At 42.2% G+C, this 14,201-nt stretch overlaps 1 protein-coding gene across 3 annotated transcripts in view; it reads left to right on the forward strand.

The window, feature by feature from the left end:
- Positions 1-14,201, forward strand: part of LOC115193516 (butyrophilin subfamily 1 member A1) — an 86,881-nt gene that overhangs the window by 10,801 nt on the left and 61,879 nt on the right. The window contains exons 1-5 of one of the 3 annotated variants that reach the window (XM_029752210.1): positions 748-921; positions 1,066-1,134; positions 3,314-3,664; positions 3,809-4,090; positions 5,758-5,871. In XM_029752210.1, the coding sequence (XP_029608070.1) occupies positions 1,068-1,134; positions 3,314-3,664; positions 3,809-4,090; positions 5,758-5,871 (814 nt within the window). In that variant the 5' untranslated portion in view covers positions 748-921; positions 1,066-1,067. Of the gene's footprint in view, positions 1-747; positions 922-1,065; positions 1,135-3,313; positions 3,665-3,808; positions 4,091-5,757; positions 5,872-6,456; positions 6,490-14,201 lie in introns of those variants that run through there. The other 2 variants (XM_029752214.1, XM_029752209.1) reach the window with 2 other exon arrangements.

The following is a 14,201-nucleotide window of genomic DNA, read 5'->3' on the forward strand; positions in this document are numbered from 1 at the left end:
TCATCATCTGCTCATTTATCACTCCAGTGTTAATCTGCTAAATTGTAATTACTTCGCTACTATGGCCTATTTATTGCCATACCTCCTCACGCCATTTGCACACACTTTATATAGACTTTCCTTTTTTTCTATTGTGTTGACTGTACGCTTGTTTATTCCATGTAACTCTGTGTTGTTGTTTCTGTCGCACTACTTTGCTTTATCTTGGCCAGGTCGCAGTTGTAAATGAGAACATGTTCTCAACTAGCCTACCTGGTTAAATAAAGGTGAAATACAAATTACAAATAAAAAAGAGCCTATAGAAAGGTTTGAATGCCTTGCTCTCCTTGGCTGTTCCTTTTAATGTACATACTAATGGAAATGATTTAGAAGAGGTACATGAGTGTGAACGTGTGTTTGTCCGTGGTGAGATTCAAACACGTTAACACTAGATTATTACACTAGATGTTTACGTTATACGTCCACCTCGACCAACCACCCTCTTTTCAGTGTTGCCTTAAGTAACCATACCAAACATAACTTATACTAATTTGAGTGTTCTGGATTTATGTTTAAGTTATATCTAGTCTAGTAATGTAACCTAACATAAACATATCATACTATATGAATGGAGTGGCACAGATTTAAGTAAACTATAATATGTTTTACTTGGGTTCCAGACCTCTCTGTGTCACATGGTCTGCACATCAGCCAGGCTCGGAAACTACAACCAAATTTCACCCCCACAGTTCACTCCCATGTTATCTGATTCTGAGCTCACTATGCAACAGTTGTGTGCAGCTATGCAGTTGAACAGGTTCTTGTTCCAAGGAATAGAAAGAATAAGAAGGTAGTTTGATCACATCACAATAGTTTGATCACAGAACATCAGTACATTTATCAGACAAGGCTGCAGTGCCTCAATAGCACTGATTCAACCAGGTAAATGTATCAGCTAGTTGTCTTTTGAAATGTGTTATACTATGTTATCCATTGTTATTGTAGAATTAATGCTACAGTATTGCTTTCCTGGTTTCAAGTTATGTTAGTCTTTCTCTTTATGATGAATGTAATTGTCTTCTTCAGGAATGAAGGTGACTCAACTAGACTGTCTGTGTGTGATTCTTCTACATCTCCTACACACAGCAGGCTCTGGTACAGTAGAATACACATTTAATATCTCACTGCCTTTAATACCTCTGTGTGTGTGATTAATATGATCTCATTGTGTCTTTAGTCACTATTGTGGTCTTAAGGGTTCTACACAGTCTAAACAAACGGAGCCGATGGAGGTCCTTTTACTTTTCTGTCTACATACAGTTGAAGTCAGAAGTTTACATACACCTTAGCCAAATACATTTAAACTCAGTTTTTCACAATTCCTGACATTTAATCCTAGTAAAAATTCCCTGTCTTAGGTCAGTTAGGATCACCACTTTATTTTAAGAATATGAAATGTCAGAATAATAGTAGAGAGAAGGATTTATTTCAGCTTTTATTTTTTTCATCACATTCCCAGTGGGTCAGAAGTTTACATACACTCAATTAGTATCTGGTAGCATTGCCTTTAAATTGTTTAACTTGGGTCAAACGTTTCGAGTTGCCTTCCACAACCTTCCCACAATAATTTGGGTGAATTTTGGCCCATTCCTCCTGACAGAGCTGGTGTAACTGAGTCAGGTTTGTAGGCCTCCTTGCTCGCACACACTTTTTCAGTTCTGCCCACAAATTTTCTATAGATTTGAGGTCAGGGCTTTGTGATGGCCCCTCCAATGCCTTGACTTTGTTGTCCCTAAGCCATTTTGCCACAACTTTGGAAGTATGCTTGGGGGTCATTCTCCATTTGGAAGACCCATTTGCGACCAAGCTTTAACTTCCTGACTGATGTCTTGAGATGTTGCATCAATATATCCACATAATTTTCCTGCCTCAAATGCCATCTATTTTGTGAAGTGCACCAGTCCCTCCTGCAGCAAAGCACCCCCACAACATGATGCCGCCACCCCCATGCTTCACAGTTGGGATGATGTTCTTCGGGTTGCAAGCCTCCCCCTTTTTCCTCCAAACATAACAATGGTCATTATGGCCAAACAGTTTTTCTCCAAAAAGTACAATCTTTGTCCCCATGTGCAGTTGCAAACTGTAGTCTGGCTTTTTTATGGTGGTTTTGTAGCAGTGGCTTCTTCCTTGCTGAGCGGCCTTTCAGGTTATGTCGATATAGGACTTCTTTTACTGTGGATATAGATACCTTTGTACCTGTTTTTCCTCCAGCATCTTCACAAGGTCCTTTGCTGTTGTTCTGGGATTGATTTGCACTTTTCGCACCAAAGTACGTTCATCTCTAGGAGACAGAATGCGTCTCCTTCCTGAGCGGTATGACGGCTGGGTGGTCCCATGGTGTTTATACTTGCGTACTATTGTTTGTACAGATGAACGTGGTACCTTCAGGCGTTTGGAAATTTCTCCCAAGGATGAACCAGACAATTTTTTTTCTGAGGTCTTGGCTGATTCCTTTTGATTTTCTCATGATGTCAAGCAAAGAGGCACTGAGTTTGAAGATAGTCCTTGAAATACATCCGCAGGTACACCTCCAATTGACTCAAATGATGTCAATTAGCCTATCAGAAGCTTCTAAAGCCATGACGTTTTCTGGAGTTTTCCAAGCTGTTTAAAGGCACAGTCAACTTAGTGTATGTAAACTTCTGACCCACTGGTATTGTGATATAGTGAATTACAAGTGAAATAATCTGTCTGTAAACAATTGTTGGAAAAATTACTTGTGTCATGCACAAAGTAGATGTTCTAACCGACTTGCCAAAACTATAGCTTGTTAACAACACATTTGTGGAGTGGTTGAAAAACAAGTGTTAATGACTCCAATCTAAGTGTATGTTAACTTCTGACTTCAACTGTAGTTCTACGTACTTTTGTCCGTCGGCTCCGTTGGGTAAACTGTGGAGATCCCTTTAGGGTGTCTGGCCTGAGGTGATTTCCTCTCCTAGTCTCCTTTCCTTCATCTGCACTGATGTGTGTGTGATTAATATTATCTCATTGTGTCTTTAGTTGCTTTTGTAGTGTTAAGGTGCATAACCTAAGGTGGATTCCTCTCCTAGTCTCCTTTCCTTCCTCTGCACTGATGTAAAAACTAAACTAAAGGTGAATCCAACTCTTCTGTAGGCATCCACCCTATAGTACAACTATATAAAGTACAGTGTATAGTACTACCCTGTATACTACAGTGTCTAGTACTATTATATATACTACTGTGTATTTCAGATCAGTGCAGATGACAGAGGAGAACACTTTAAACTGTTACTCTGTCTTTTCTCTTCAGAGAAGTTTGAGGTTCTTGGTCCAACTGATGTCATTGCTGCTGTGGCTGGTGATGACATCATTCTGCCCTGTTACCTCAAACCCAACATCAGCGCTGAGGACATGACAGTGGACTGGCTGAACCTGGACTTCTTAGACGGTCGTGTTTATCGCTACCAAAACCACAGAATCATACGAGATGATCAGATTCCCTTCTATAGAGGAAGAACGTCACTGTTTAAAGAGGAACTGTGGAAGGGCAACACCTCCTTGAAACTGACCAGGGTACAAGGCACTGATGAGGGACATTACAAATGCTTAGTTCAGTCAAAGAGCTGGTATGATGATTTCACTATTCAAGTCCTCGTTGAAGGTGAGGTTTATTTTCATATTAATGTAATAATCTAACTACAGTACAATGACATCACCTCTTTCCTTCATATTACTGGATACAGTATGTGTCTATTTGTTCACAGCCTGTCACCAGGTAACATCCAGTCTATCTGTGTGTCTGTAGCTGTAGGATCCAAGCCAGTGGTGTCCATTGAGGGACACAGAGAGGGAGGGATGGGTCTGCTGTGTGAATCAGAAGGCTGGCACCCTCAGCCTGAGCTGGTGTGGCTGGACAGTAAAGGAGTACATCTCTCTGCTGGACCTCCTGAGTCACACAGAGACTTCAAGGGATTCTACACAGTCAAGCAACATGTCATTGTCCAGGAGACTGACACCAACCGCTTTACCTGCAGAGTCCAACAGAGCCGGATCAATGAAAAGATGGAGACAGAGGTTCACCTCCCTAGTGAGTAACAACATAATATTATTTAGACATGAAACACTAGAGATATTGATGTGTTAATGTCCAGTATGTGTTTTAACCAAAGGCTTTGAGACAACAATACAAAAGATTACTGTTTATTATGATACACTCCACTGCTGAGTGGTAGTATTAGTACCAAACCCTGTTGTTGATGTGTAATGATGTGGTAGTATTAGTACCAAACCCTGTTGTTAATATGTGTGGTAGTAGTAATATCAAACCCTGTTGTTGATGTGTAATGATGTGTGGTAGTATTAGTACCAAACCCTGTTGTTGATGTGTAATGATGTGTGTGGTAGTATTAGTACCAAACCCTGTTGTTGATGTGTAATGATGTGTGTGGTAGTATTAGTACCAAACCCTGTTGTTGATGTGTAATGATGTGTGTGGTAGTATTAGTACCAAACCCTGTTGTTGATGTGTAATGATGTGTGTGGTAGTATTAGTACCAAACCCTGTTGTTGATGTGTAATGATGTATGGTAGTATTAGTACCAAACCCTGTTGTTGATATGTGTGGTAGTATTAGTACCAAACCCTGTTGTTGATGTGTGGTAGTATTAGTACCAGGCCCTGTTGTTGATGTGTTATGATGTGTGGTAGTATTAGTACCAAACCCTGTTGTTGATGTGTAATGATGTGTGGTAGTATTAGTACCAAACCCTGTTGTTGATGTGTAATGATGTGTGGTAGTATTAGTACCAAACCCTGTTGTTGATGTGTGGTAGTATTAGTACCAAACCCTGTTGTTGATGTGTAATGATGTGTGGTAGTATTAGTACCAAACCCTGTTGTTGATGTGTAATGATGTGTGGTAGTATTAGTACACAACCCTGTTGTTGATGTGTGTGGTAGTATTAGTACCAAACCCTGTTGTTGATGTGTGTGGTAGTATTAGTACCAAACCCTGTTGTTGATGTGTAATGATGTGTGTGGTAGTATTAGTACCAAACCCTGTTGTTGATGTGTGTGGTAGTATTAGTACCAAACCCTGTTGTTGATGTGTGTGGTAGTATTAGTACCAAACCCTGTTGTTGATGTGTAATGATGTGTGTGGTAGTATTAGTACCAAACCCTGTTGTTGATGTGTAATGATGTGTGTGGTAGTATTAGTACCAAACCCTGTTGTTGATGTGTAATGATGTGTGGTAGTATTAGTACCAAACCCTGTTGTTGATGTGTGGTAGTATTAGTACCAAACCCTGTTGTTGATGTGTAATGATGTGTGGTAGTATTAGTACCAAACCCTGTTGTTGATGTGTGGTAGTATTAGTACCAAACCCTGTTGTTGATGTGTAATGATGTGTGGTAGTATTAGTACCAAACCCTGTTGTTGATGTGTAATGATGTGTGGTAGTATTAGTACCAAACCCTGTTGTTGATGTGTGGTAGTATTAGTACCAAACCCTGTTGTTGATGTGTAATGATGTGTGGTAGTATTAGTACCAAACCCTGTTGTTGATGTGTGGTAGTATTAGTACCAAACCCTGTTGTTGATGTGTAATGATGTGTGTGGTAGTATTAGTACCAAACCCTGTTGTTGATGTGTGGTAGTATTAGTACCAAACCCTGTTGTTGATGTGTAATGATGTGTGTGGTAGTATTAGTACCAAACCCTGTTGTTGATGTGTAATGATGTGTGTGTTTTAGGTGAGTTATTTGATACAACCCCATGGAGAATATCCTTCATTGTGTTATGCTGTCTGGGAGCCATCACTGTGATTGGTTTATCTCTGGCTATCTACTGCATACGCATTAAGAAAGGTAATGGAGAGATGATATGAATGTTTCATTGTTAGACATAAATGTCTGCAATGCTTTTTTCAACCTCAACACATTCACAGTGGTGTTATTCTATGGATACAGGATAATATACAACACCTACAGGTGATTAACATGTTGACACTGATGACTGATTTTAATCTGCAGGTGATTAACATGTTAACACTGATGACTGATTTTAATCTGCAGGTGATTAACATGTTAACACTGATGACTGATTTTAATCTGCAGGTGATTAACATGTTAACACTGATGACTGATTTTAATCTGCAGGTGATTAACATGTTGACACTGATGACTGATTTTAATCTGCAGGTGATTAACATGTTAACACTGATGACTGATTTTAATCTGCAGGTGATTAACATGTTAACACTGATGACTGATTTTAATCTGCAGGTGATTGACATGTTAACACTGATGACTGATTTTAACCTGCAGGTGATTCACATGTTAACACTGATGACTGATTTTAACCTGCATGTGATTAACATGTTGACACTGATGACTGATTTTAATCTGCAGGTGATTAACATGTTAACACTGATGACTGATTTTAATCTGCAGGTGTGATAATAGATCATCTCAAAATGCAGCGGGGTAAGTAGTAGTTTTATTGTCCCTAACCCAGATTACACACACGAGTGTAAAGATTCCCTCAACAGACTACAGCTTCTAGTGTTCATGTTAATGATGTTCTCACTGTCTTCCATCTATTTTTGGAGCACATTAAATATGTTCCTTCTGATGTTGGAATGATGTTCTAGAACAGGATGTGTTGAGACTGTAGAGGACCACTAGACTAGAGAGAGGTAGTCTCTGATACACCTGGATCACTGATGGACCAGTCACATTAATGTTGATGTTCTAGAACAGGATGTGTTGAGGCTGTAGAGGACCACTAGACTAGAGAGAGGTAGTCTCTGATACACCTGGATCACTGATGGACCAGTCACATTAATGTTGATGTTCTAGAACAGGATGTGTTGAGACTGTAGAGGACCACTAGACTAGAGAGAGGTAGTTTCTGATACACCTAGATCACTGATGGACCAGTCACATTTATTTAATGAAATTAAGAAGTGGTGGTAGGGTAGAATATCATAATTGGAGAAGTTGTCTCACTGAGGTACGCTGGACTCATTTAGGTGGTGGAACTCAATTAGGATTTGTGACATTAGAGAAGTGATATGATACAAGGAGTCCCAGATTATCACTTTGAAAGATGTGAACTATTTTATAAAGGCAATGTGTAATCCAATTCAAAACTTACCTTGAGGCCACAGGTATGTGATGCCCACGTCAGACACGCTTCATGGGTAAACACAAAACAGGGATCCCAAAGCTCTGATAGTGTAACAACAAATAGAAATGTATTTGCCAGAAAAAGGCACCACGTTTCCAAAACACAGGTCATTTCATAGGCTAAAGAGTCCGTCCATGATCAACATTTTTTGGGGGGATTTAAACAGAAAACGAAATAGTATATAGTAGTAGGTTTCTTAGTTTATGCAATATCGATTGAAATGAAACCCTGTATTGTTATTCCATACCTGAGTCCTAGCTGACCCATAATGTATGGTAACTCCATACCTGAGTCCTAGCTGACCCATAATGTATGGTAACTCCATACCTGAGTCCTAGCTGACCCATAATGTATGGTAACTCCATACCTGAGTCCTAGCTGACTCATAATGTATGGTAACTCCATACCTGAGTCCTAGCTGACCCATAATGTATGGTAACTCCATACCTGAGACCTAGCTGACCCATAATGTATGGTAACTCCATACCTGAGTCCTAGCTGACCCATAATGTATGGTAACGCCATACCTGAGTCCTAGCTGACCCATAATGTATGGTAACTCCATACCTGAGTCCTAGCTGACCCATAATGTATGGTAACTCCATACCTGAGTCCTAGCTGACCCATAATGTATGGTAACTCCATACCTGAGTCCTAGCTGACCCATAATGTTTGGTAACTCCATACCTGAGTCCTAGCTGACTCATAACGTATGGTAACTCCATACCTGAGTCCTAGCTGACCCATAATGTATGGTAACTCCATACCTGAGACCTAGCTGACCCATAATGTATGGTAACTCCATACCTGAGTCCTAGCTGACCCATAATGTATGGTAACGCCATACCTGAGTCCTAGCTGACCCATAATGTATGGTAACTCCATACCTGAGTCCTAGCTGACCCATAATGTATGGTAACTCCATACCTGAGTCCTAGCTGACCCATAATGTATGGTAACTCCATACCTGAGTCCTAGCTGACCCATAATGTTTGGTAACTTCATACCTGAGTCCTAGCTGACTCATAATGTATGGTAACTCCATACCTGAGTCCTAGCTGACCCATAATGTATGGTAACTCCATACCTGAGACCTAGCTGACCCATAATGTATGGTACCTCCATACCTGAGTCCTAGCTGACCCATAATGTATGGTAACTCCATACCTGAGTCCTAGCTAACCCATAATACCAAAACCTTAAATAGGTATAGGAAAGGGGAACATGGGAAAAAGGGGTGTGTCCAGGTGAGGCTCCATATTGCTTTGAAATACCCATGATGTAAGAACCGACGCTGGAGTAGAGAAGCAGGTATGGGGAGTGAACATTTAATTCTGCTCAGAACAGTACAGGAGCAGCGTCCGAACCGGGTAGCACAACGACAATCAATGCTGAAGCGGAAACAGAGCTGGGGAACAGACAGATATAGGGGAGGTAATAACACAGGTGATAGAGTCCAGGTGAGTCCAATGAATCGCTGATAAGCGTGACGAGGGAGGCAGGTGTTGCGTAATGATGGTGGCAGGAGTGCGTAATTGTCACGACTTCCGCCGAAGTCGGCGGTCGATGTCACCGGCTTTCTAGCCATCGCCGCTCCATCTTTCATTTATCCATTTGTCTTGTTCCCTGCACACCTGGTTTTCATTCCCCAATGACACTACATGTATTTATTCCTCTGTTCCCCCTCATGTCTTTGTGTGTGATTGTTTCGTGTTACGTGTCATTTTTGATGCGCTATTTCTGGTGTGCGTTTATTTTGTGTTTTATATCAGGTATGTTTATTTGTTTATGTTTATATGTTTGTACTTTATTATTGTGACTGCTTGCGCGTATTTGCACTTTGGCATATTGGATGGAGGTTTCGACACAGTCTGTTAGTTTCTCCTGCCTAAATAAAGTGTGCGCCTGTTCACCACCCTCTGCTCTCCTGCACCTGACTCTGCTCCCAGTACGCACACCATTGACAGTAATTCAGTGCAGCCTGGCGCCCTCGAGCGCCAAGGAGGGAGAGTAGGAGCAGGGGTGACACATGATGCCATATTAGAAAACCAAAAACATGATTTTATCAACCATACTCCCTAATTCATTTTCCATAATTCATACTTATATTCAAAAAGTCAATATTTCCTGATTTGAATAAGGCAAAACAGAAACATTTATAATGAGACTGAAAGTAAAGAAATGCGGCTCCAACATTCCGTCCCGTAATTGTTCTTGTGGGATCAAAACAATTACAACTTCCAAACATCGAGGGAGACAAAAGTGAATTAGTCCATTAGCAACAAAAAAATTATAATACAGTAATCAGTGTATGTGTTCCAAGGAAGGTCAGGATATGTATGTGTGTGAGCGGGGGACGAAAAGGGGGGTTGGTCTGCTATATGTGGGCCTCTAGCAGCAGACATAGCTGGGTTAAGGGCCTGCAACCTGTGGTGGATTGAGTTCTCACCTGCACTTGCCTAACCAGCCCTCTGGAGTCTGGGGTGGTTGGTGTGAGTTGCCCCATGAGCCACAAGTTTAGTATTTAGCCAAGGCAACGGCTTCTCTTCCAGGGGTCCAAACAGGAAACAAAACATAACATTACAAAATCTCTGTCTCTTCACAGTCCCGTTGTGTCACGTCCTGACCAGCAGAGGGCGTAAATGTATTAGTTTTGGTCAGGACGTGGCAGAAGTTTTGTGTTATGTGTTAGTTAATTGGGATTGGACTCCCAATTGAAGGCAGGTGTGTTGAGTTGCATTTGATTGGGAGTCCTATATAGTAGTGTGTGTTTTTCTTTGGGGTTGTGGGTAATTGTTTCTGTTCAGTGTGTTATGCTGTCGGTACTGTTGAGCTGTCGGTATTTTCTTGTTTTGTAGTGTTCCAGTGATCTTTTTTTGAATTAAATGATGCTGAACACTAACTCTGCTGCATTTTGGTCCACTTCTTCTCTCCATGACGACAGTTGTGACACGTTGTGCCATAAGGTGCTCTTTTATCTGGTTTTTTTTCTGTTTTTATTGCTTACTTGAGTTACGTAGGGTGGCAGAGAGTTCCATGTATTCCATTGGAGGCTGCTGAGTGAACGATGTGTCATAATAATGGCTGGAACGGAGCAAATGCAATGGTGTCAAACACATGGAAACCACTCTTTCTGCTCCAGCTATTACCACGAGCCTGTTCTCCCCAATTAAGGTGCCACCAACAGACCTGGGGACTGTGAAGAGACCTCTTGCTGCATGTCTTGTGTGGTAGCGATGAGTGTCATAACTGTGTGCCAACTGCTTGAACAGACAGTTCAGTACCTTTAACCCATCAACACTTCGCACAAAGACCAGAGTCATCCCGATGAGAACCATGTCCCCAGACACAAAGTTTCTACTCTTTCTTGCCAATGTTTGTCTCTTGCAACTTGAACGTGGTACCGTTGTGATGACGTCGATTTTGGCTCATTCATTAAGCTACACCGTGCTAAAATGTGTTCATACTGTGCTGATGGTTGCAAATCAATAGAATTGAATGTCATTTGATGCTCTTACCTGCCTTTACAATATATCCAATGGAAACTTTGCAAAAGTTCAAAGGATCTAGAAGTGCTAAGTTGGGTGCACTTACTAAAAAGAGAAATGAGATCTTCAAACTTATGGGGGATGATGGAAATGCTGAATTTACTGACACAAAGATTTCTCAAAGTTGGTTAAGTTGTTGCATGATCTAAATGAGTCCATAAAGGCTTTATTATCTGCTGAGAAGGAAAAAAAGTATCAGGTTGAATGGTATGGCTCAAACACAGCAACACTGGATTGTTTTGCAAACACAGTGGACGCATGGATGGAAGAAGCACAGTAATGCACAGCATCTAAAAAAAACATATGAGGAGGTCCAGACAAGGGAAAGTATCTACAATGTCTCATCAAAACTGATGAGGAGGTCCCCAGACAAGTATCTCCAATGTCTCATCAAAACATGTAAATAGATCCCAACACAGCAGCTGCTCAGGACAATCCACCACATCTATCAGGCTACATTTGGAGGCTGAAAGGGCATCCTTACCGGTTAAAGCTGAAGCATTGAAAGGAAACAAGCATTGGAGAAACAGGAGGCTCAACTCAAGGCACAAAAGAATTGGAGCTTGAAGCTGAAATATTGGCTAACAGTGCTAAGATGAATGTATACCATGAGTATGAAGCAACTCAAGGAAAAAATCTGATAATGGAATGAACAATACATGAATGCAATGGGAAGGCCTGAAGATACCATGGGGAAGGTTACTCAAAGCAAATTGGTGCCGACCACCACTCAAGTTGTCACAGGCCTCCATAACACACAATCACACATGCCTGACCTGGGATCCCCATTGTTCACCAGGTCTGTTCATACTGCACAGGGCCAGGGTCAAAGTAGAATGTTGTAACGACCACCATATACAGCTCTATTCATCGTAGGTCAACTAACACACAGTTGTAAGACCAAAATATAGGCAGCTGCAACTTCCAGCTAGGGGAGGAAGGCCTATCAACCCAGATCAGGGTGGAGCTGACAACATGGGCAGTATTGTCAACATTACACCAAAATGCTATCACTGAAATGCTGGTAAGGCAGCAAAGGTTGTCCCAATTACCACCTCTTAGTGTACCAGTGTTGAAGGGTGACCCACTAGACTATATATCTTTGTACCAGTGTTGAAGGGTGACCCACTAGACTATATATCTTTGTACCAGTGTTGAAGGGTGACCCACTAGACTACAGGTTCTTAGTGTACCAGTGTTTAAGGGTGACCCACTAGACTACAGGTTCTTAGTGTACCAGTATTTAAGGGTGACCCACTAGACTACAGGTTCTTAGTGTACCAGTATTTAAGGGTGACCCACTAGACTACAGGTTCTTAGTGTACCAGTGTTGAAGGGTGACCCACTAGACTACAGGTTCTTAGTGTACCAGTGTTGAAGGGTGACCCACTAGACTACAGGTTCTTAGTGTACCAGTGTTGAAGGGTGACCCACTAGAATACAGGGTCTTAGTGTACCAGTGTTGAAGGGTGACCCACTAGACTATATATCTTTGTACCAGTGTTTAAGGGTGACCCACTAGACTACAGATTCTTAGTGTACCAGTATTTAAGGGTGACCCACTAGACTACAGGTTCTTAGTGTACCAGTGTTGAAGGGTGACCCACTAGACTACAGGTTCTTAGTGTACCAGTGTTGAAGGGTGACCCACTAGACTATATATCTTTGTACCAGTGTTGAAGGGTGACCCACTAGACTACAGGTTCTTAGTGTACCAGCGTTTAAGGGTGACCCACTAGGCTACAGGTTCTTGGTACCAGTGTTGAAGGGTGACCCACTACACTACATATCTTTGTACCAGTGTTGAAGGGTGACCCACTAGACTACAGGTTCTTAGTGTACCAGTATAGGTTCTTTGTACATGCTATCAAAGACCGGACTGAGAACATCAAAGATAGGCCATACTTTTTGGAGAAATTCACAATGGGGCAACCCAAATCAAATTATAGCTCAGCTCCTTTGTCTTACGGACATTGAGGGAGAGGTTGTTGTCCTGGCACCACACAGCCAGGTCTCTGACCTCCTCCCCAAGGCTGTCTCATTGTCTTCGGTGGTCAGGCCTTCCACCATCTGCAAACCTAATGATGGTGTTGGAGTCCTGAGTGGCCACGCAGTCGTGGGTGAACAGGGAGTACCCAAGTGGACTAAGCACGCACCCCTGAGGGGCCCCTGTGTTGAGGGTCAGCATGGCGGATGTGTTGTTGTCTACCCTCACCACCCGTCAGGAAGCCCAGGATCCAGTTGCAGAGGCAGATGTTCAGTCCCAGGGACCTTAGCTTAGTGATGAGCTTTGTGGGTACTATGGTGTTGAACGCTGAGCTGTAGTCAATGAACAGCATTCTCACATAGGTGTTCCTTTTGTTCAGGTGGGAAATGGCAGTGTGGAGCGCAATAGAGATTGTGTAATCTGTGGATCTGTTGGGGTGTTATGAGAATTGGGGTGAGTCCAGGGTGTTTTGGATGATGGTGTTGATGTGAGCGTTGACCAGCCTTTCAAAGCACTTCATGTATACCGATGTCAGTGCTATGGGGCGATAGTCATTTAGACAGGTTACTGTACCTTAGCGTTCTTGGGCACAGTGCCTATGGTGGTCTGCTTGAAACGTATGTATTACAGACTGGGTCAGGGAGTGGTTGAAAACGTCAGTGAAGACACTTGCCAGCTGGTCAGTGCATGCTCTGAGTACGAGTCCTGCGAATCTGTCTGGCTCTGCGGCTTTGTGAGTGAAAAACCTGTTTAAAGGTCTTACTCACATCTGCTACACAGTCGTCCGGAACGCATGCAGGCATTTAGCTCATCTTCTAGGCAAGTGTTACTGGGCAGCTTGTGGCCGGGTTTCCCTTTCTAACCTGAGATAGTTTACGAGCCCGGCCACATCCAACAAGCTTCAGAGTTGGTGTAGTAGGATTTGATCTTACTTATTGACGCTTTGCCTGTTTGATGATTCGTCGGAGGGCGTAGCGGGATTTCTTATAAGCGTCTGGGTTTGTGTCCTGCTCCTTGAAAGCGGTAGCCTTTAGCTCAGTGCGGATGTTGCCTGTAATCCATTGCTTCTAGTTGGGATATGTATCTACGGTCAGTGTGGGGACGATGTTGTCGATGAATTTTAATAAAGCCGGTGACTGATGTAGTAAACTCCTCACCACTTACGAATTGAGCGTGTCACTGGTACTTCCTGTTTGAGTTTGTACTTGTAAGTCGGATTAAGGATAGTTATGGTCAGATTTGCCAGAGATCTAGTCCACAGTTGCCAACATATGGAGGCTGACAGAGGGTATGCAGAGGCCAAAAGGCTTCTTAAAAAACACCTTTAGAAGACTAGAATAATCATCACAGCTTACATTGAGAAAGCGCTCAACTGGCCGTCCATCAAGGTTAAGGATTCCCAATCCTTACAAGTCTTTGCAGTTTTCCTCACTGGATGCTTCAACACTATGGATAATGTGCAATATATGGA

This window comes from Salmo trutta, chromosome 5 (genome assembly GCF_901001165.1).
Source record: "Salmo trutta chromosome 5, fSalTru1.1, whole genome shotgun sequence".
Lineage (NCBI taxonomy): Eukaryota > Metazoa > Chordata > Actinopteri > Salmoniformes > Salmonidae > Salmo > Salmo trutta.